Source organism: Amblyomma mixtum, chromosome 6, assembly GCF_055824585.1.
Source record: "Amblyomma mixtum isolate Tamu chromosome 6, ASM5582458v1, whole genome shotgun sequence".
Lineage (NCBI taxonomy): Eukaryota > Metazoa > Arthropoda > Arachnida > Ixodida > Ixodidae > Amblyomma > Amblyomma mixtum.
Window position 1 is genome coordinate 153,484,326 of NC_143017.1, and position 22,690 is coordinate 153,507,015.

The 22,690-nt window shown below is 48.9% G+C and overlaps 1 protein-coding gene across 1 annotated transcript; it reads right to left on the reverse strand.

Annotated features, from left to right (window-relative positions):
• Nucleotides 1–117: 117 nt before the first annotated feature.
• Nucleotides 118–21,343, reverse strand: LOC149340830 (NADH-ubiquinone oxidoreductase 49 kDa subunit-like). The gene is made up of 11 exons (XM_089551192.1): nucleotides 21,313–21,343; nucleotides 21,156–21,265; nucleotides 19,916–20,117; nucleotides 18,405–18,517; nucleotides 17,149–17,387; nucleotides 15,740–15,859; nucleotides 14,750–14,879; nucleotides 13,322–13,417; nucleotides 6,841–6,924; nucleotides 3,538–3,595; nucleotides 118–355 (listed from the first exon to the last, which is right to left on the reverse strand). The coding sequence occupies exons 1-11, from the start codon at nucleotides 21,341–21,343 to the stop codon at nucleotides 318–320; spliced, it is 1,221 nt and encodes a 406-aa protein (XP_089407318.1). The 3' UTR covers nucleotides 118–317.
• Nucleotides 21,344–22,690: the final 1,347 nt, after the last annotated feature.

Genomic DNA, 22,690 nt, shown 5'->3' on the forward strand with positions numbered 1-22,690 from the left:
AACACCTGTCAAGGTAGCATTCTTTAGCCATTCTTCTCGAGTAAACAACCAATTACAAAACATAGCAATCTTCAGTCTGTATGTTGGTGTCACATTACTGTCTCCAACATGAGAGGCAAGACAGTATGCTTAGTGTGCTTGCACAGGATAGATTGCAGGGCGATATGTACAAATGGCTGTGAAAGAAAGCTTTTTATGATTGGTGTTTTCTTTTAAAAAAACTTTTTACTGAAATGCATGCACCTACATCTCTCATGGCCTGGAGTTGACAGTTGGATGCATTGGCTGCTGTCGAAGTATGCATCTCTGAATGTTAATTAGCGGTCAACCTCACCGAAGACAATGTCCAGAGTGCCTGCAAAAAGCGTAAAATGGAAGCTTGTTAATCCTCAGACAGCTTACAATATACGAATTAAACGGGTTTTCGAATTATTCGAAATTGAGGCAAGAGGAGAAAGCAAACACGAAAAGGTCAAATGCGTGCAGCACTTTTATAGTCGCGCTACCATTTCAATCAACAGATTTGCTGTCGACTAACATTTGGCTTCTCCTACAGCGGGCAGCACGTTCGGACTCATGGTCGCTGAGTCACTGCTGATTGCCCGAAATTCGGCCACTCCGGTTTCGGCGTCCACAGTACATGGTCATGCATCTCTCTCGATGTAACTTGGTTACTGGCAAAGCTCTTAGCCATTTATCAGTGCTTCCACACTGCAATGTTCTCGACGTGTGCCAGTGGATACACCAGGTTATTGGCGCGGTGCAGGTCTATGGCGCACACGCAGAAGGGCGTCTGTCGGTTCAAAAGAAGCAACAAGTGTGTGAACACCTCCATCTGACCAGTTCGGGCGTGGCGCAGTGCATTTTGTATCGATGAGCTCAGCGCTATCTTATGTGTCGGACCACCAAGGAATGGGGGTCAGGAGCCAGCAAACTTCAGATTGCTTTGGCCAGCGTGATGGTGGTGTGGAAAACATTTACCGTCTATACTCGTGTAAGGGCCGTTCTTTTTTTCCGCGGTTCTCACGGGGTGCGGCCCTTACATGGAACTGGCAATTTTCCGCGAAAAATTTCTGCTACAGCGCAGCCCCGATTACGCGTCCGTTTTTTACGCGGCGATACCCATTTTTATGACGAATTAGCGGAGGCGCGACGAATCCTTCGAATACACATGCATTAAAAGTGTGGATTGTGCTCGCGCGATTTGCACGATTACCACCCGCAGTAAGACAGGTTGCTAGCGGTTGCTTGATCTCTGTATTACTTTACTGGCAAATTTCACGTGATCCTAAGTTAAGATCCACCTAAGGTGCGGCGCATCACCACCCAAAAAACGCGCCACTCGCGTTTGCTTGCACGGTGAGGCACACCCAACACGCCTGCACCCCATCCTAGCTTTTGCACAGCATAACATTTTGTCAATCCTTTCTGGTGCGAACGCCGAGCGAGCTAGCGTCGATGACAGACCGCGTGTGCGGGGTTCCAGGCCAAGCACGGCGCACGGGACGACGCGTTCGTGGTCGTAGCGATTTTTACACGGCCAAAATTATGCGCTCATGAAACTGTTTTTGGCTCACTTTTTTTTTTTTTTCGAATTGCCAGCGGCCAAGTTGGGAATGCAGCCCTTACACGAGTATATATGGTATGTCTATTTACAGGAGAAAGTGGGGACTGGCCTTACGGGCCAGCCCCTTACAAATTCTGGGAAACGTCCCCAGTCTGAGACCCCTGTGGCTTCCACGGCAGCGCGGGCCCTAGCCACCCTAGTTACAAGAGCTCGGTGGCTCTCTAAGGTAGAGCAGGCAAGCAGGGCTGACGTCACCATGCCATGAAGCAAGTCGAACTACTGCCGCTGTCTTCGTGATGGTGCATGAGGCAATGACGAGCCCGAATTACTGAGGCTTTAATGTACTTGAATTTTAATTTTGCTTGATCATCATAAACCACCCCTCCTGGTGAGCTTTTCCATGCCACGAGCATTCAATTCCATGCAGTTTTGTTCATGTATAATACTGAGCGCAAGCTATAGTGAAGTAAAGCTACATATGTTTTGTTTTTTTTGTCAGTGAGACGATTTCGGAGTAATTTCATTTCGGCCTCTATTTACTACTCTATTTGCGGTGCCGAATGCCGTTCACTAGGGTGCCTCGATGGCCAGCATGGAGGTGAGCGGACATCCAAGCACTCTAACATTAGCTAAAGTCACTGGGACTTTACCGTTCGCCATTGCATGGTGCCCTCTGTGCGCTAAGGCCTGAAAGGCACAAGCACTGCTTTACAGCATTGCGCACAGGGGAGTGCGGATGTAGTTTCCTTCTGCTCTTCTTTCCTCCTCCGCATTCGCCAACGCCACTGCTGAATTGGGAATAACACTACCGCTGTCATGGAGAATACTACTATCGCTGTGAAATGAGCGGGGAGAAGGGTGTCAATGCGATTTATTTTTTCAATAAATTTCTGTTAAAGCACCCTCCCTCCCCTTTTTTGAAATCTTTCCTCCTGTGCTGCCATTCAATACTGCATGCCTCTTACGTCCAGCTGTGTGCACTATAGGCTGACTATTGTAGGATACATTTTTCAAAAATTGGACGGGACACTTAGTCGTCGCCTTAATTAGGGTATAACACGATAGCGTTAATGGGATAGTGCCCATATATGCAAATTTGGTCACTCTCGACTTTACATTCGTCGATCCCAGAGAGTCCTCACACGAGTATGGCACAGTGGTGTACCGGTTAAGTGATGCACCACTGCCCCGTCTAACGCATTGTTTGAAAGAAGAAAACACGCAATAAAATTAGGTGTCTGCTGTCCTTTAACTCATACGGGGGTCAGTTTGCTCACATCCGGTTGAGCAGGTTGTGATGACGCCATAAGGTAACAAGGTCTCGTGACCTAGGCGCTTGTCGGGGTATTTTTCGCCCACTACGACGACACTGGAATTTGTGCAGAACGGGGGCCGCGGTGTTCAGTATTACTGCGCTGGCCAACTGTAACAATCAGCTTTTTAATGCTTGACTACATTAAGCAAGCCAGGTGCCGAGAAGATTGTATTTTTTTTTCTTTCATGCAGTACACATCTTGTTTAGATGTTGAGAAAAGTTTCAACAACGGACTACTTTTTCGTCGTGGAGGAATTCTGTGCGGCATTCCTGATTGTGGGCAGAGCTTCTCTGTAGACTTAGTAGAAGCACGCGTTGTACTGTCCCCATCAGTGCGTGGCATCCGTCGATCTACAACGGCCGCTATGCAGGGAAATGTCTAACGCATACCGACGCGTCTCCAGCGCGGTTGCCGCTCTGTCGTTAGTTACAACTCCGTGTAATTTGAACAATTTTCGTTTTGTTTTGAGTTCGAGTCGCCGAAATTCGGCTGTAAATAATTTTTAAATGCAAGCTCGACATTTTTCTACTATAATTTTACATATTTTTACAGTTACTAACATGCTTGACCGATGAAGCATATACTATAGCGGAAGGTACCCTGCTCGAAGATCAGAGTGCAGCACGGCAGAACTAGATAAGAACTAGAACTCACCAATGATTGCCACGATGTCAGCTAGCATGTGTCTTCTGCCGATGTAGTCCAAGAGGGACTTCGGGAAGGAAGGGGAAAAAAAAGCAACGGGCGACGACGTTATTGCATAATGAGCCCTGGCTTGGTGCTGTCGTAACAGAGTTATCTGACGAACATGGCTTCAGGTGGAATTAGGTTTTAAGCCAGGCTTCAGCTGTTTCATATGGAGAACTTCCCCCTCAGCGCTAATGGTAGAGTACTAAACCGCGCCCCGCTGGGGAAATTATCACGTTAGAGTATCTTTCACTTCACAGTGAAGTGAGTCATCAAGCAAGAGTAGCAGTAGTAGCGGTTGTTTATGAAATATATGAGAAATTGCCGTCGGCGGCTAACTGCTTCACCGAACTGTGGGCGTCTGAACTATCCCACGGCTGAGAAAAAAAGCCGGCGACGCGATAGATTATACGAAGGGCAAATCAGGTCAAGAATTGGTAAGGAAGAGTACCAGATAAGGAGGAACACAGAGGTATACATAGTATACGAAAGAGAGGTCCGGGGCGCCTTGCAAAGCGCATCCTTACTGCGAAGGGCGCAGCTGGTGTAGTACAATGGGCACTTCACACGTTGTCCAGAAAATTAACAAAATAATTTGCCTACTTGAAATCAACGGCAAGTGCGTGAAAAGTGTTAATCAGAAATTCGTACAACGTCGAAGTGTTTTGCGCAAGTAGAGAGCGCGCAAAATTTAAATTGTTTGCGGCAAAAGCTCGTTGTTTGGACATCCCGTTATGGGAGATGCATAACATAAGAGGATGCATATAGGGGGACACTAAGTGAGGTGGTAATCGTCAGGCGCCTAATTAACTAAAATCTATTAATGAACTTTTAGTGGCTGCAGTATCGAGCAACAGACTAACGACTTTTGGGGTGAGTTGGTGCATGATGCAAGAGAACAGTGGCACAACTAAGACGGCACAAGAACACACATGCGTATGTTTATATTGGGAACTAAGAAGCAATCATATCCTCACAGTAATTCTGTCACACTTAAGTTCCGAGATATTCGCTTCTAAATTTCCAGGTCGATCCGCGTCATTGCGCTCGCAAGGCGGTGACGATCGGCGCGAAACTACTCCCTGCGTGACAAGGCGTTTCGTCTGCCGGTGAAGCTGACAGTTGTTCACATGATGTCACGGGCGCCATTTTGTCGTCCAGCTCGTAGCTTCAGCAGTGCAGGCCAGAGCAGTAGGCGATAATCCCATTAGACACGCCTGCAGCCTTTCGCAGTGCACCACAGACGACAAAATGGCAGCCGCTGTGACATCATTGAAAGATGCGGTGGCGCTGCTGTCGCCGGCTGGGACGACTGACCCAAAACTGGGGGAGGAGGAGAATAAACAATATTCAATAACAAAGATGACAACATTCCTGGGAGGGGTGCTCAGTCTGAAAGCCCTCTGGCCTTCTCCTCCAGCCCAGCTCGGTGAGTCAGCTTGTGTTATTAACCAGCTCGTGTATCCAGAAAGGCGCTCTCCCAGGCGGTTGAAGTGGATGTGTGAATGAAATGACACTTCATACTTTCAGAATCAGTTCTAGAATGAACTTCGTTGTTCCTCACAAACGGACGACATCATAGGTGCACTGCGAAATGAGAAAACTGCTTTGAAAACTTTTGCTTCCATGTATCCCTATGGGTGTAAGCCTACTTTACACCCCCGGGCGAGTCCGGCTGCCGCGAACTCCTCCTTTGTTTGTAAACACTCTGTTGGTCTACAGAAATGGCAGAAACACCCGACGGAACAGCTGGGTCACATTAGGGAAAGTTTCTTGGTAACTGCCGCTGCCTTGCATGCACAATTACGCGAAATAAGTGCTAACTTTGGGAGCGAATGTCTTAGAACCCGCATTCTCTAGAATAATTCTACCAAATGAAGTAGTCTAGAAATGTGACCACCTCTTTGTTTCCAATATAAAATTCACGCCAGCCAGAGTGGCGTGAAGTTCATTAATATATTTTAGTTAATTCGGTGCCTGAAGGCGACAATCTCTCACGTTGACGCAATTTCTCCCTTGGCCGCATAACTTGTATAGAGAGGGGGGTTTTACGCTGAGTGCGTAATTTTGAGAAATCTATGAAGATTAATTTTTACCATCCTATGTATGCACCAGACCGCACGCTAAGGAATCGATACATAAGGAGCCACCATGAGACCCAAAAACATTTGACCAAGCCGCTGCTACCAACTGCAAATGAAACGCGAATAAGACAGTTGCGATACGAACCTCGAAATGATAACATCTTAGCATTGGGAAGCTCCATACTAATAACGGGTAACTATTTACTTCAGTGGCTCGAAGGCTGTCCTCTGGAAATGTCCTCTGGAAAAATTTCGCTGCGTATTGCCGGAGCCTCGAGCGGAGTAGCAGGCGATTAGCAGCGGCGTCCCTAGCAACCGGATCTGCGTCTAGAAACAGGTAGTCGCTGCTCCGCGTTTCGCCGCGGCGTAGCTCCGCTGGATCACTAGATAGTGTATAGGCGTGTACTGGTTAGTGTGGTTAACCATGATGACGTCACAGTATAGTAATGAGGGTAATTAGTAGTAAACATAAGAAAGTTAACATGTAATGCATCACTGGAAAGAGGAAGTTTAGCCTAATTAAGTTATGCTAATTTTACATTAATTACTGCAGTTAATCAGTTGATATGTATGTTGCTATAGCAACGGATAACTGCAAGCGCTAAACACCTGACGTGACCTTCAGCTTGACCTTGAAAAAGAATTCAGCGAAATGTAAGAATAACAATGGGTGAACGAATGACGGTATAACGCAATGTAAGTCGCGTGCATGACGTCAATCGGCGCGTTAAAAGGCGTCTACCGAGGCTGCTCTCTCTACAGACGGCGGTGACATGGACGGTAATGAAGACGTAGTCGCTTCGACAAGCTCCGGTGCTGGCAGTTGCCCGGAACGCACTCAACGTTACTGATGCCTGAAGCCGCGTCTAGTTGTCCGATACACCAGAGGTTTCGCTCTTTAATCAGGTCCAACAGTAGATAAACCATAGCTAATTTTTGTGTTGGGGTTTCAGTTACCTCGATCGCGTTTCATTTGTTGTCGATAGTACATTCTGGTATGAAGCGAGCGTTATGTCTGGTCTACAGGCCACCGCCAACACGGCTTGTTTCATTATCGCATCATTTGCTAACACCTTGCATAATGGCAGAGCAGCCTCTGAAACCGTACATGGCCCAGCTGACGCCAACATGCGATTACTACATGGATGCGATAGGTTTATTAGGCGAACAGTCCTTCTGCACTCACCAAATGGGCGAAGCCTGGTGCCTTGATCTTGCAACGATATGGGCGACTCGTACCGTCCGACACCATGTACAGCCCAAATTCTCCCTGCGGGCGAGTCTCCGGTATTTACCTCTATTTTTTACAAGACCGTGATAGCAGTATAATGGACGCTTTCACCAATGTCGTAGTATATATCTGATAGCTCGTGCGCAAACCTGGCTACCCAGGTGGGCCTAAGATTTAGGATCACATATAATAACCCATTTGCAGTTTCAAGAAACAAACGAACACCCTCATATGTAGATATTGTAGCAGTCGTTGATTGCTGAAAACGCGCACTTCATGACATTTATAACTTTGTCGGCTAGTCCGCTCTCGGCGCATTTTGATTTTGTTTCTTGCTGGCTAGCCAATGTGTATCAGGTGCACTAGCCGTGAGGCTTTGGCATAAGGCTCCAAAGGCCGCCGGATCGAATCCCGACTGCGGAGGCCGCATATCGATGAAGGTGAAATGCTACAACGTCTGTGTGCGTTTTACGCATGTTGAAGAAAGCCTGGTGATCGAAGTAAATCCACAGCCCTGCACTATACGATGTACCTCACAGTTCAGGTATACCTGATAGTTTCGGGACGTCGAACACCACACTGCTTCTGGACATTGCTATTCTACGTCATGGCATGGCATGACGTAGAGCGCGCCGCGCCGCGGTGCGGTGTAGTGTGATGTGATGTGGTGTTGTACAGTATGGTGTTGTATCATATAAAACCATTCCAACTGCCATATCCTAGGCGTTTGCTTGCATCCATTTGCAACTCTTGAAATATGCTACTACAAGGGCGTCCGCAGAATTTTTTGCAGGGGGAGGCCCCATTGGCTGTTGGCGCCGGAGGGGGGGGGGGGTTATGTTCGTAGCAAAAAGGCACTATTTGCGGAGTAAATTTATTTATTTATAAATAAATAAAATAATTAAGTAAAATACACACATGAAAGAAAAATTACAAACAGCAAATTAAAGCGTGGCTAGGAGAGATACATTGGAGTTTATCAACGAAGAAACAATTAAAATTAATAAAAATGCAAAAAGATACTATCACTTCGTGGAGAAGAGTGTTCAGTCTTGCTGCATACGGGTTCTCGACACACCCGGATTGATGACCAGCACACAGCACAATATGTTCACAAACACGCAACGACAGTCAGTCAGTAAACAGCAACTGTAGACGCCTCGGATTTTTCTGGGCGAATTGCGTGATGACACGGGTGATAAATTCATTCCTGTGCTTCATTACACGCTCTCGGTGCACACTCATCATACAAAGGCCGTCCAGTCTGTCGTTTGTCATCGTTGAGCGTAGCCACGTTTTCACTCTCCTCATTGTACTGAAGGAGCGTTCGACCGTACAGGTAGTAACTGGCAAAGCCAGAGCCACCTCAATGGCTTTTGCAACACCAGGGAAGAATGTCTTGGCCTGATGTAGAAGCTCGCAGTAAGTTATTTCTGATGGGTCCCCAGTTTTGTTGCACCACATCTCGTACCAAGAGATGGCCTCTTCCTTGAAGTTGTCGATGCCGTAAAAGCACTGGAGTTCTTCGGCGAGAACAGCGAACTCAACACGGCTCAAGTGCTTCATTTTTGATGGATGCAGCTGGAGAAGTTTGAAGCTCCTCTCATTGCTTTCAGAAAAGCGCCGAGCTAAAGAAGCAGTGAGGGAGTCCAAGTACGGCACATATATTGCCACACGGTAGTATTCCTCCGGCGACTGAATCCCGTAGTTGTCTCGGTGGGCCTGACGAGAGACTTGTCTTGGCACAGATATCACCACATTTAAGTGATTGGCTGCCTCCCTTGCTGCATTCATGATGTTAGAGAACTCCTCTACAGCGTTCGTCCGGTGGCCGCGAAAAATACGTTGCAGCTCAGTGATGTGGTCATGCACGGAATGGAAGTCCATGGATACACCTTGCAGAATGTTCGTAACTGGTTCGAGCCGAGCGCTGTACTTCGCTACAATATGCAAGCAGACGATGAAAGATGAGCTTGTTGTTGCGCAGTAGAGGATGTGAGCTCGTTGTCTAGTTGCAGCGTTCGAGCATGATTCCGTGGACGCGAGCTCCTCGAGTGCTTCGACTATGGCCACGTAATGCTGAGAGAAGATCCTAATAGACTTATATTTTGCAGACCATCTTGTCTCACACAGCATCGGAATGTTCGGCACCAATTTTCTCCGGAGTACGCTCTCGCGGAAGAAGTTTATGGTTTGTTTGATTATGCCAATTGTGTTTCGAATTTCAGAGACGTCGTTCAGATCGTTGATGACGAGATTTAGTTTGTGACTTGCACAGTGGAAAAATAGTGCCTTCGGGAACTGTTTTTGTATAATTTTGTTCACTCCAGCTTCTTTTCCAGCCATTGTAGAGCATCCATCGTACCCCTGTCCAACGAGGTTCGAAAGAATCAGCCCGACATTCGTCAAAAACTTCAAGATTGCCGCGGCGATGCAAGCGGAGTTTAATTGCTCCAGCTCTACAAATCCCAAAAACTGCTCTCGAACGCACACTTCGGCTCCCGCCTTGTCAATAAAGCGAACGCCTATAGACATCTGCTCTTTTCCTGAAATATCTGCAGTTTCGTCAGCAAGAACGGAAAAAGCAAACGCTTTGTTAGCTTCGGTAACTATCTGCTCTTTCAGGATGTCGCCACAGATTGTGATGATCTCGTTCTGGACGCGGACAGAAGTGTACTTGGCATTGCCAGCAGAAGAAGCGAAGTGCTCCTGAAGTAGAGTATCTCCAGCTTCTACACGAAAGTCAAGCAGATCATTGAAGACTCCACTATCGGACTGCTTGCCGCGAATTGGCAAGTCATGCGTCGCGCAAAAGACAATGGTGGAAACTATTGGAAATAGTTTCTCACGGTTCCTTTCAACTTGCGCGTGGAGTGCTCTGTTCAGCTGCTCTACAACGGGTAGCTGCTTGCCTTTCATCACATCCATAAAGTTCTGTGAGGCCGTCATTGCCTCCTGGTGCCATTGGGATTTTACGTGATCCCTGCACGCCTCGTGCATTTTTCTGTAGTTACTGAAAGCGCGCACGATAAAACTTCCTTGAGTACCCCGGTGAACACGTGGAGGAAAAATGACGCAAAAACGACAAATAGCGCCTTTCGCTGTCGCTGAGTACGCAAGCCAGGGGGCGTAATCTCCCAGCCATTGATGTCGAAAAGGCCTCTTTCCAGGTGTTACATCCTTCTTAAAATCGTATGTAACATTTGGTGACCATGGCTTAGTAAGAAGACGTAACTTCAAAAAGTCCGGTATGCCAGTGAGTTTAGCTTTGCCTAGAAACTCTCCTAAGTCATATTCTTGAGGCAAGTTATTTGTTTTCTTGATGTTGTCTCCGGACTTCGATCCCAAGCAAGGAGAAAGGGAATCGTCTCGGCTTACTGCGTGACCGGAGCTCGCTGGTGAAGTTCCTTCCATGGAGACGACGACGTCGGCTACTGTCCGGTGATGAAAGGTTGCATCGCTCTGGTCAAATCCGGACTTAAATCCCAAGAAAGGAGAAATGGAATCATCTCGGCCTGCTGCATTACCTGAACTCACTGTTGACAGAGTCCCTTCCATGGAGTCGACGACATCAGCTACTGTCCGGTGATAAAAGCTTGCATCACTCTGTTCAAATGCTACACCGTTGTCACATATCACACCAGAATCTGCAGGGGCGCATTTGGATAACGCTTCGTCAGACAACCGCTGACGCTTGAAGAAGCGCCGAATGTCCATCATTCGGAACCGCGCGAGACAAAGCTGGCTATGGAGTTCTTCGGGGTTGGTAGTGTTAAAAATATATACACATTGATTGAAAAAACGGTTGAATGCGTACGTTGAAAACAAAAAATGACTATATATACAACGAAAACTTATTTACAAGATAAATGCACGCTCGCAGCTTCATACACCTCGCTCCATCTTGCTCGCGCAACCGCACAGTCGAGTATTTGCACACACACTACTCGCCGCTCGTCGTTTTCTCGTCCGCTGTCTTGATTGTTCTCAGCTTCGTTGACAACCGGCCACTAAAAATACCGAAGCACAAACACAGAGGCGCGCACACATGCAAGGGCCTACTTGCCGCAGTATCCCCGAATACGCACTGTTGGAGTTGAGGGTTCAGGACAGGAGTGCCGCTGAGCGAAGAGGTAGATGGCGAAAGGAGAATAGGTTTATTTACATTTTACATTGGTGGTTAGAAGTGAGACGATTCTGCCGCATCCATTGTCGAGTTTTATATCCTTCTTGTTCCCTAAAGTCCCTAGGTTGAGGACGCCCTTGCCGGAGTGGGAGGGGCCTAGAGCTTTCACCTGTGCGCACACACACGACACTGCACTCATGGTCACGCCCCCTTCACATGTGGAGTCTGAGGGAAAGAAGGTTGTCGTCGAGGTAGCGTTGACGGCGGTAGGTGATGGCCTCCGGCCAGCCGAAGGTTTCTGCGGGTCACCGACATCTGTTGATCATCAAATGCCACCCGCCGCTTGAGGCCAGACGCGAGGTCACGAAAACGCCGAAAGTGGTTCCTCGTGCTTGGGTCGGAGATGAGGCCCGCCAGCTTGTCGCGGTGCTTGGGCACGCCAAAGAGCAACCGGAGACGAGGCCCTTTGTTCCCTGGCACGGTCACGGCAAATGGGGAAGATAACGTTCGTCTCCCCGAGGCGGCGGCGGCGTTCTACACGTGCAGGCACTTTATGAAGGGGGTCTGGTTTTGTTCCTGCACTCCAACCGGGCAAACTCCGTAATTGAAGTCAGCTGGCACCTGGGTCCTCTCGGTGCTTGTGGTCCATGGCGGCAGGCCCGAAAGCAATCACCCTCAAGTCGCTAGCAGCCATACACAGTAGAAACAGGCGTGCTGGCGGCCACCCGGCGAGACTTGTTGTCGTCGTTCCTAATAGCACTTTGGGGGTGAAAGGAACGCCTCGCGACTTCCGAGGGGAAGGGACACTCGCCACTCCGGTCGGAAAATTTGTTTTGTGTGTTTTTATGGGGTTCAGAGCCCCAAAACGACTCAGGCTATGAGGGACGGAGTAGTACAGAGTTCCGGATAATGTCGACCACCTGGGTCTCTTTACCATGCACTGACATCGCACAGTACATGGGCGCTGTTGGGATTTGAGGCCCAGCCAGAGGTGACAGGCGAGCCAGGCGAGCCAGGCAGGCGCCATCGGGCTGCCTTGACCAAAGGCGCTGGCTTCCGGAGAAGATGCAAGGAACGCTGGTGTGGGGGCGCCTCTGGAGACTGCGTCGCCGTGAACAAAAGCAACTGCTAATCCCCTTTGCCGAAGATTCTGAAAGCGGCGCTTCTACCGAACTGCGCTCTCCCGTGGATCGGAGGAGACAGCGAGCGGCGGCGGCGCCAACTCATCGCCTGCTTGCCCTTGAGCAGCCCGACAAAGCGGGGGTGGACACGGCTGATTTGTCCCTCCCTCCTGAAGAATTCATCGGTGGCCGGATTGTGCACTGTCTGCCTCCGTGTGGCTATCTCTCTAGAGATCAAAGAAACAGGCACCCATCTCAAGACGCCTCGAAACACATGCTCGCCGGTGCCGCTGTATGTCTGCAACGACGCGTCCCCGGACGCGGCACTTCGCAGATGTGACCCAAAGCTGGAAGCGGGGCCGCTTTTACTCTTTTTGCTGAGCGCACCGCCGCCCCTGGTGTGCGGCCATCACTCACGGTTAGAGTGAGTGATTTTCCAGGGGGGTGCAGCCGCCCCCCCTTGCCCCCCCCCCTCCGGACGCCCATGTGCTACTATAATCACCACCAGCAGCAGCCTGACTATGCGCACTGTACGACGAAGGCCTCTTCCATATCTCTCCAATCACCCATCAGTTATCTTGCCTTCGCATTACATGTCCTGCCCATGCCCACTTCACGTTGATTTCCACTCTCTCTTAAAGCTGAACCTATCATTTTTCTTTCCGTACGAAGCTCGCTGAGTTGTCCTCAACGCAGCGTGCTGCGTAGCCTCCACGTTTCTGCCTCATAGGTGAATTTCGGTATGCTGTAAAACTACGATACTATTCAAGAAAGAAGCGGCAAATGTCTCTCACAGAAAGCTCGAGCCTTCTAGCTGGTAGCGACGACCGACTGTCATGTGGTCAATCCTCTTGCACCTGCCCCCATGGCATCGCAGTGGGCTGGTAGGGTCACTGACCACTGAATAACTGCGACCTCATGACAATCGATCGATACCACTAGCCAGAGGGCTTCCTTTGAGGGGCATGTGCCACCTCCTTCTTGAGTTGTATCCGACTACAGCATTTGCATCGTAACTTTTTGCGGTGCTGGCATGCTATAGCGGTCTAAAATGCACATTAGTCTGTTATCATTTTAATTATTACTACTACTATTACTGTTCGGGAACCTGCCACGTGTTTTTCTGTCAGCATGAATACAGACGGAGCTGTAGAATTCCGCCCATTGCGAGCTCGGCTTTAACACGTGCCTTAGGTGCTTCGACGGCTGTGTACGTCGCACCAGGAGGAACCTGGTATCCCTCCGAGAAGAGCTTGAAGTGATGGATCAGGGCCTCCATTGAAGTCTGGGAACCAAAATAAAGAAGGGATATTGCAAGGCTTACTTTACTAATTGCTGTAAAAACATTACGGGAAGATCGGACATTTGATGACAATTCTGCGAAAGCGGTTGGATTTACCCTCAATGATTACTTCCCACCGAGGCTTCACACACGCGACAGAATTTTTCTGGAATGTGACGTTTTAAAAATGCTAGAACAAAAAAAAAGACATTAAGAACACTGTATATTAACATTTAACCGAAACAGAAAAACAACATTTTTATGACGTTTCGTGCTGTCTGGGCTACGATACGCTTCCTCTGGTACCTAGCTTTACGCGGTCATAAACATCATCATTGTTCATCGCCAGCTATGTTACATGCAATGCAAGAGAGAAACCTCTCCCAATGATCGCCAATCGGCCCTGTCCTGTGACAGCTGCGGCCATCTTATCCTCGCAATCTCATATCCCCACCTGCTTACAGGCTATATATATCTGCCTTCTCTTGAGAACCACTCCGTTACAGTTACCTTCCACCAAATATGCTGTATTTATTTCCAATAACTGCACCAGTGTTTCTAAACATTAAGCTTACGTCGGCCGAGGTACCTGTACATGCGGCATCAAACTTGCGCAAGGCGCCAGAGTAATAGGAAGCATGCCAATACAAAAAATCCACGAGACGTTTACCATATATAGTGGTAGTGCGAATTTCATCGATGGCTGCTGGTGCAAAATGCTGGTCCCAGTCGATGTGTTTATGGTAACTATGGGCAAAGGTGTGGGATGTCTGCTCCAACTATGCCGTTACACTCTCATCAGCGCCACGTATACGATCTTCTTTTCTGGAGGAGTGCTGGAGTAGCAGGGTGTAGTAATAAGTTTTGGGCGGTGGGGGTGTCGGGGTGCAGGGTTGGACACCCGCACACTCGCTCTCGTAGTAACAGCCACAGCGAGGGAAACGGACAAGGAGGAGAGCGAGAGGTGAACGAAAAGAGAGAGCATGACACCGACGATGATGTGATTTCACCGAACATGCTATATATATATAGCTGTCGATGTAGAAGCAAAATCTGACAGCAGCGGATGCTACTCGACTCAGTATGCTTTTGCGCGTTGCCTCTAGAACTTAGCTGCGGCTATAGGTATCGTTTTGCTCGCAGGCCAATGCGCCATTCAGAAAAGAAAGAACGCGAAGAAACACGGACACACGAAGAAACGACACACACGCGAGCGCTGTCGTTTCTTCGTGTGTCCGTGTTTCTTCGCGCTGTTCTTTCCAACTAGCCCGGAACCTTGCCCTTCTGCCATTCAGAAGTTCTACACAGGTTTGACGCCACCTGTACTGACCATACCTTCATCTCTTCCCTAGACGGCGGAACCACTTTGTGGTCGTCAGTCTTGACGGGACCACTGGGCATCCTGTCTAATGCCTGGTATATGATGCGCAGGCTCTGTCTCATCTCCTCCATCCGGCACAAGTACCTGCGAAGCATTGTGGTAACGCGTCGGGCTGCACTGTAGACCGATTTCTTGGTCCGGCACATTTAGGTCGGTGGTTCGGCCACATTTATTATCCTGTAATGTGAAACTGTCTCTTCGTGAGCGCCTGCCAGAAGTGCACGTCACTATACGATAACCCCTGTCACTGTGACCGAACGAACTCACCGATTTCTTGAGAGCATTGAGCATCTTTCAAACATGTAAAGAGGAACCGTAGGTAGGCTAAAAAGATGGCGACAGACTCCTGTCTATATGTTTCCCTAATCTCTACGGTACCTTGGTAGTAAGTAGGTATGTTCGTGCTGCATGGACAGCCATATATGTGGTCCAGCCCTAAATCAATTAAATGGCCGGAGAATACAAGTGAAAATTACAGAAGAGTGGTAAATTAAAGCAGCAGCATACAATAAAGGACATCCGACTGCCCTCATACTGCCCGCTTTAAAGCGACACTTGCAGCCAGGTCGACTCCGTCAACATTTCATTCCGCAGCAATACGTTAAGGGTATGCATCCAGAAGCTAAAATTTGTCACAGTCAATCCAACAACGCAAAGCGGCCAGCTCTTAGCCCGGGGCATCAGTGTACTGTGTCGCTGATACTTTGAGTCGGCAGGTATACCGCCTTTGTCAGATTTTAAGACCCTAAGAGCCCAAAAAGGCTTGTTTCTTTGCCGAGTATTGAGATTCCTGTAGCATCCGTGTGAGAGCCCAACTTTCAGAGGGGCGAGAACAAGAGTTACTCAACGAGCGCACAATTCCCGGCGGATGGAAACCGCTTGGGCTTTTTACTTTTGACAAAGACTGCACGTTTGCTACGTTGGAGGGGCACATGGCAACGCACCTGTCGTAGCAGTCTCCCTTGAGGCCGACGGGAACGTCGAAATCGAACTCCTCGTAGGAGTCGTACGGCTGCGCCTTCCGCAGGTCCCACTTGATGCCGGAGCCACGGAGTATCACGCCGCTGTTGGAGCGCAAATTAAGGTGATCAGAAAACAATAAGAGAGTTTCCCCATTTTTCTCAGGCAAGGAAAAATGAAATGAGCGGAAACCGGCAGACTGACGACCCGTGCCGTAACTGCAGTCGCGAGCGACAACCGTGATATTTGCTTCAACTGGTCAACATAATGGAATGTCTTTGACGCTTCCACACAAAGGCGAAGGTCGCGGTCAAGTGATGACTCAAAAGAAGCTACCTTTTCGCTTGTGTTCAGCTTCGTCTTCAGCGGGACGCTGATGACAGCTCCATCTAATTATTTTTCTTAGTCTAAATTTATATAATCTATTCTGGCTATACTGACCTTTGTCCGGCGTCACGCTCCACGGGACAATGGTGGATCATGTGAAACCAACTTTAACAAAAGGTGACCCCCCCCCCCCTTCCCGAGGGGGGCGGGGTTATTGCCCCCATAAAGTCTCATATCTCGCTATGATCTTTGCCTGCTGGACGCAGATTCGCTCAACATGGTTACAGGGACAACTTTGCTTTTCCACCAGCTTGCCTTCTCTGTAGAGCCCAGCGCAAAAAGCACGTTAAATTCATGGCGGACTCAACTCCCGTCTGCGCTAAGATGGAAGACGGCGCAAACGGGCCAGCGTGCTGAGATTTCGCTGTAAGTCGAAAGAAGACCGCAGCTAGCCGGATATAACGTACCCGGAACTCTTCCACTTTACTGCGTCTTCTGCCTGCCGGAGCAGTGTGCTCGTCGCGCCATACGAACAGCTGATTTCGTTCACTCAAGCCAGGATTGAGAGCAGCACAATCGTGGCGCGCAAATGCGCTAGTCATGTGATTTTTTTTATTTCGCGGGCTTTCTTGGAGCTCGGAAAAAAGATACACGTGAGGCTTTCTTTATAATGGGGGTTTCTGGAATGGAATGGGGGTTTCTGAAGGTGCTCTCCAACTTAATCATAATTATATTAATTGCTAATTAATTGCAAACAAAAAAATGCCTATGAAGCACAAGCCGGTTGGTAGGTGTATGTAAGTGGTTTCCCTGGCCTACCTCAACTATTATTTTTTAACCCTTGGCTAAAGTTATCCTGGACACCCTGTATAATGTGCAATCGCAGCCACGGTAATTGCAGCTTCGATCGCGGCAGCACCCACACAAACTTGGGTTGGAAGAAAATGGATATTCATTCATTTTTTATGGTTGGCAGGGAGTTTCAGTTTTGTACTCTGTTTCTCTGCTAATCCATGCAAATTTACTGTCCACAACCATGTAATGCTGTGGAGTCCTTTAAGCTTACCTGCAGCCCCAGTCCAGCGCGTCCTCGGCACTGATGACGCCAATGTCAACGGTGCGTTGCTTCCAGATACGGTTGGCGGTGAGCAGGTCCTCGACCTCGTCCATCCGCTCGCCGAACTTGCTGGCCCAGTCGTAGATGTCGTCCATCAGGCCTATTGGCAAGTCCTGGGATACACCTCCCGGCCGCACGTACGCTGCGTGCATGCGGGCTCCGCTCACGCGCTCGTAGAACTCCATCAGCTGCGCCGCAGATGAGCGGAACGGGAATGGGGTAAAGTATATCATCATCATCATTTATTTGACCCTTACAGGCCCCTGGTGGGGCATTACGTAAGAAAGGGAGGGGGGGGGGAGTGCACAAAAAGTAACACTTATGAGTGGGCAAACAAAAGAAATAATCAAGACTACACAGACAGCTACAAGGAAGCTGTCGAGAAAAGGAGAAGGAATTAAGGAACTGATACAGCAAGAAAGACCATCAGGCGTTCTTTAAAGCTTATGGGATCACGCTCAGGGACAACGGAGTCGAGAAGTTGATTCCACTCTGGTATTGCGTATGGCAAGAGAGATTTGTTAAAGGCTCAAGAAGAACTCTAGTTTGGGCTAGTTGGTTCATGATTCAACAGGAAAACGGCGCAAAAGACGTCGACAAAAGAGACAAACACGACAGGACCAGCGACAGGCGCTGGTCCTGTCGTGTTTGTCTCTTTTGTCCACGTCTTTTGCGCCGTTTTCCTGTTGTTAAAGGCGTTAGTTGATCCATGTACACGCTGGATGCTCATGGAATTGAATAAAGGGGATTACGTGCGCACAGGTGGCACTATAAGTGACTCGCGTTTAGGTTAGGAAAGTTGTAGTGTAATTTGTGGAACAGATTTTATAATCGAGAAAGTTTGCGTCCAAGGGTTAGTGGGTGGATAACAGAAAATATAGGTGGATAGATTCATATCACTCTGTTGCATCGTCACGGTCGCCCTGAGGCGCGCCAAGTGCAGAAGCCACGCTGGTCAGCAAGGAGAGCAGAACCTCGTTTATTGCCAAAGCTGGGTGCCTTTTATAGGCATGCTTAACTTGGGGAGAAGGGGGAGAAGAGAGGGAGAGAGAGCGGCGATAGCGGTTGCCGCAAAGCAATGAAAGGGTGCGCGCCGGTGACGCGCGCGCAACTCAATTTACTTAATAGCATATGCCACACACTCAATGTATAGCGAAGCAGATGGTCACGAGGGACATGACAGCAAGAGGAAATTGCTCACGTACCTTTTCTCGTTCTTCAAAAAACCAGAAGAAAGGCGTGAGGCCGCCGATGTCGAGACAATGAGTTCCGATAGACAGGATGTGGTTGAGTATCCTCGTGATTTCTCCGAAGAGAACTGCGTAAGTCAAGAACCCGTCGGGCTCTCTGTTGCAGACTTTCATATTCTCTGTAGCGGTCGTCCTGCATCGGCTCTGTACTGTGAACGTCGTACAATACGCTGAGTGCCCCACATATTTCAGGGAAGCGTGCTAAAAATAAAATTCTAATGAGAATGAAAGGTGGCGTCCGAGGCTGAGTAATACCGGTGTTGGCGGACATCAGAAAAAAAGGTGCATCATGCTAACTAGTAAGCTGGTTAACTAATTTATAATTACTGTTAATTATATATTAATCACAACTATTACTGTTAGGCACTTGGGTGTAATGCGAGATTGGTAGCGGGTCGCTAGTAGTATATATCCATGTCAGTTATTTTTTGTTATTTCGAAAACTCGATTGCCCTCGGCGCTGTCACTGAACAAATTTTGGCCATCTCGAGAGAAAAGACGCGCGCTTTCAGAAAGCGCGCGTCTTTGGCGAGCGCGCAACAACGCCCCAAGAGTACGTCACTCCGTGCACGTGTCACGTGATCTCTCTCTCATTTGTGCTGGAGCAGTGTTCAGCTCGGGCGGGACATAGAAGCTCAGGCGCTGTGGAATGACATGCGCTGAGGCGCTGTTTTGCGTTCACCAAAGACGCGCGATTTTCGAAAGCGCGCGTCTTTTCCCTCGAGATGGACAAAATATTAGTGACAGCGAGTTTGAGTCAAGTGTCAAGACGTGCTTGCACTGATCCCAAAACGCCACATATGTGTAAAATGGCCGTTACAGGGTCAACTAAGTTCAAAACACCATTCTGCTATCGTGCAAGCGGCTTGTGCAGCTATAAAAAATCTCCATCAAACTGGATACAGCAAGGAATAAAACGCAGCAAAACGTCACGCGCCTAAAGTGTACAGACATGGACAAAAGTATGCCGGATACGGATTCGCGGGAAAGAAAAATTCTTTCTGTGTTGTCTGGCTAGCCAGTGAATTAAACTTCTGGCCAGAAAATGGAGCACGCATGCCTCCCGGTGCTTCTATTTTAGTGCGAAAGCCCTACTTAGCACGGTCACAACCAAGAATCTTTGTGAAGCCTCGGAGTAACTCGGTTAAGCTCGGGTTAGTTCGGAGGAGCGTCGCGCCAGCTGTAGCCAAAGGGAGGAGGGCGTCGCGCCATCTGCCGCCTAGTGTAAAGAGAGTGTGAAAATGAAGAACAAAAAACGCGGTTGCGTGCATGTGCAAATGCCAGAAAAAAGTGGCGAAGAATGAACACTTGCTTTTGCGCGTCTGTTCAGTCTAACTACGTTAAAACCCTACCACTTTATATTTGTTGGCCTGCTTTGCGTGATCAGAGAGAAATATTTTACGTCTAACGCGCATCCTGAAAACTTTTGTTTACGACTAAGTTCTGCGACGTCGGTTGGCACGCACCCCGTATGTACTTGGCGCGCTTGGGGATGTCGATGTTGAGCAGCTTCTCGACGGCAAGTGAGTAGCACTGTTCGTTGGCCATCATGGAGACGTAGTCCAGGCGGTCCATGTAGGGCAGAGCCTGTGTGTATGTCTTGTACTCCATCAGCTTCTCGGTGCCGCGGTGTAGAAGTCCAATGTGCGGGTCCGCTCGTACCACAGTCTGCGACGGGAGGCACCAGTACAGGCAACGATATTTTCCGTGCAGTTGCCCTCAGATATTATCCAACACAAAGAGGCGAGCATCCGGGCAAGTGATAAGCGTCTACATATTCGCACGCTGAGGCATCTGGATGGGAATGTCTCGTTTCGGAGGCAGCAGCAGGCGCACAGAGATACCGGTCGAGTTGAATATCTCCAATGCATTGTTTGATACAGGCAGAGGCAGGGGAAGATTTATGGACCTTGAAAATCGTCGAAGGACGCCGGCATACTGGGCATGTTACTGTGCTCGTACAACAAAAGCTTGGTTTATGGTTTGGTTCATGGTGGTTTAACGTCCCAAAGCGACTCAGGCTATGAAGGCGCCGTAGTGAAGGGCTCCGGAAATTTCGACCACTGGGGTTCTTTAACGTGCACTAACATCGCACAGCACATGGGCCTAGAATTTCGCCTCCATCGAAATTCAACCGCCACGGTCGGGATCGAACCCGCGTCTTTCGGGTCCGCAGCCGAATGATATAACCATGCATCGTGGCGGCTTACAGAACAAAAGAGAATAACGATTTTAGAATTTTATGGGGTTTAACGTCCCAAAGCGACTAAGGCTATGAGAGACGCCATAGTGGAGGGCTCCGTAAATTTCGACCACCTGGGGTTCTTTAACGTGCACAGACATCGCACAGTACCCGGCCCCTAGCATTTCGTCTACATCGAGGTTTGAGGATTAAGCCCCCCGCGCTCTTCTCACAGCCCACCAAACCGGTTGCTTCGAGGGTAGTGAAAAGGTCTATAGGTAACCCGCAGGGGCTGGTGAGAGGAGACTTTGCCTAGCAGTGCGGCTTTAATGGTTTATTCTCACAGGAAATAATTTCTCGCCGATGTCGGGGAGCGGGGTAAATCCGCACCCGGATACACACGTTGTATTTTACAGTCGTTAATATGCCACAGGGCGTAATTCACCGCGTCCGATTCTGTCGGTCCACCGCGATGATATGAATGTTCCGCGTGGCACATCCAGGTGGGGCGCGTGCGTGCTTACCTCACCTTCGAGCTCCAGTACAAGCCTGAGCACGCCGTGAGCAGCCGGATGCTGCGGTCCGAAGTTGATCTGCATGTTCCTCACCTGCTTCTCCGGCCGTTCATAGTATTCTGCGTAAAAAGTTGCGCCGGTACTGGACAGTGAATGAAAGAATTACCGAGCCATCGTGGCCCAAAGACGTCCTCCATTATCCCAAAGAAGAGATCCAATTAAGACAACAAAGAACACATCCCGAACACCCCGCCCACGTGATTGCAACGAGAAAGTACCATTGTGTGTTTCCCTCCCCTTCCTTTTTAAAACCTTTCCGAGCACGGAAAATGAACAGTTGAAAGCAAGCAGTCGTCCTGGTCGTGCTTTGATTCCGTCTTTCTTGTCAGTGCTGCCCAGTACAACATGAAGTACCAACTAGCCCCAGTATGTATTTGGGTCTTTCATCGTGGCCCGGTAAGCGTCTCACGTACAAACTACTTCCTAGGAATGCGTCGTGCAGTCGCGCAAGAAAACGAGCCCGAAGTCGAGAAACGCGGACGGACAGTGAAGATGCGGCCTCGTCAGTTTCCTCTCGCGTTTGTCTACGTTCTTCTTTCAGGCATAACTTGTCCAAAGATGAAACGAAAGCAATTGAATCACTGTAGAATCGCCTTGAAATAGTTATCAAGCCCGCAGACAAAAGTGGCGCAGTGGTAATCATAGACAAGACCAATTATATTGCTGAGGCAGGAAGACAGCTTATAATGACACCACGTTTTATAAACGATTGGACGCTGACCATACGGACAAATTTAAGTAAATAATAACAGATAGTATAGGAGAGCTTGTGAAAGATGGAAAACTTTTCGAAAAAGCAAGATAATCACTAGTACCGAGCCCGATCGCAGGCAGATTTTATCTTTTACCTAAAATACATAAACCTGACAATCCCAGCCGTCCCATACTGGGCGTTTACATGAGCCCGACAAAAGTCGGGTTAAGCAGGCTGTCGGGCCGAGAACCGGTTGTCGGGCTCATGTATACGCTAGGGGGTCGAGCAAAGGGACCGCCGAGTCGAGCTGGGCCAGCTCGACTGCAGGGGGTGGGTTGGCTCTGCCCGACCCGGCTGGAAGGAGCATGTATACGCTGCCGCATCGGCTTAGCGCCTCCTCTCCTGCCTCCTCTCCGATCTGGCTGGCGCTGTGCAGGAACTCGGAGCACTCGGCGCGCGCGCTCTTTCTTAACGGCTTGTGCATGAGGGGCAGTTGCTATCTATCGCCGCCACTCTCCGGGGGCTGGTTCGTTTACTTTGCACATATTGCTGAACGGCTGTTTCGAGAACTGAAGAAGAACTTGACGACCATATCTTATGCAGCCACTGCTATCGGCACGCAAAGCAGGGAACTAGTAGATGGATCTCAAAACATTGAAGTCGGCATGCAATGATGGTGCATAGTATTAGCGAATAGGGCTGTATCATTTGCGTCTAGCAGGAATAAAAGTGAGGAAAGATATTACAGGGCGAAGCCACGGTTAGGAAAACATTTATTTTCATCTTCAGG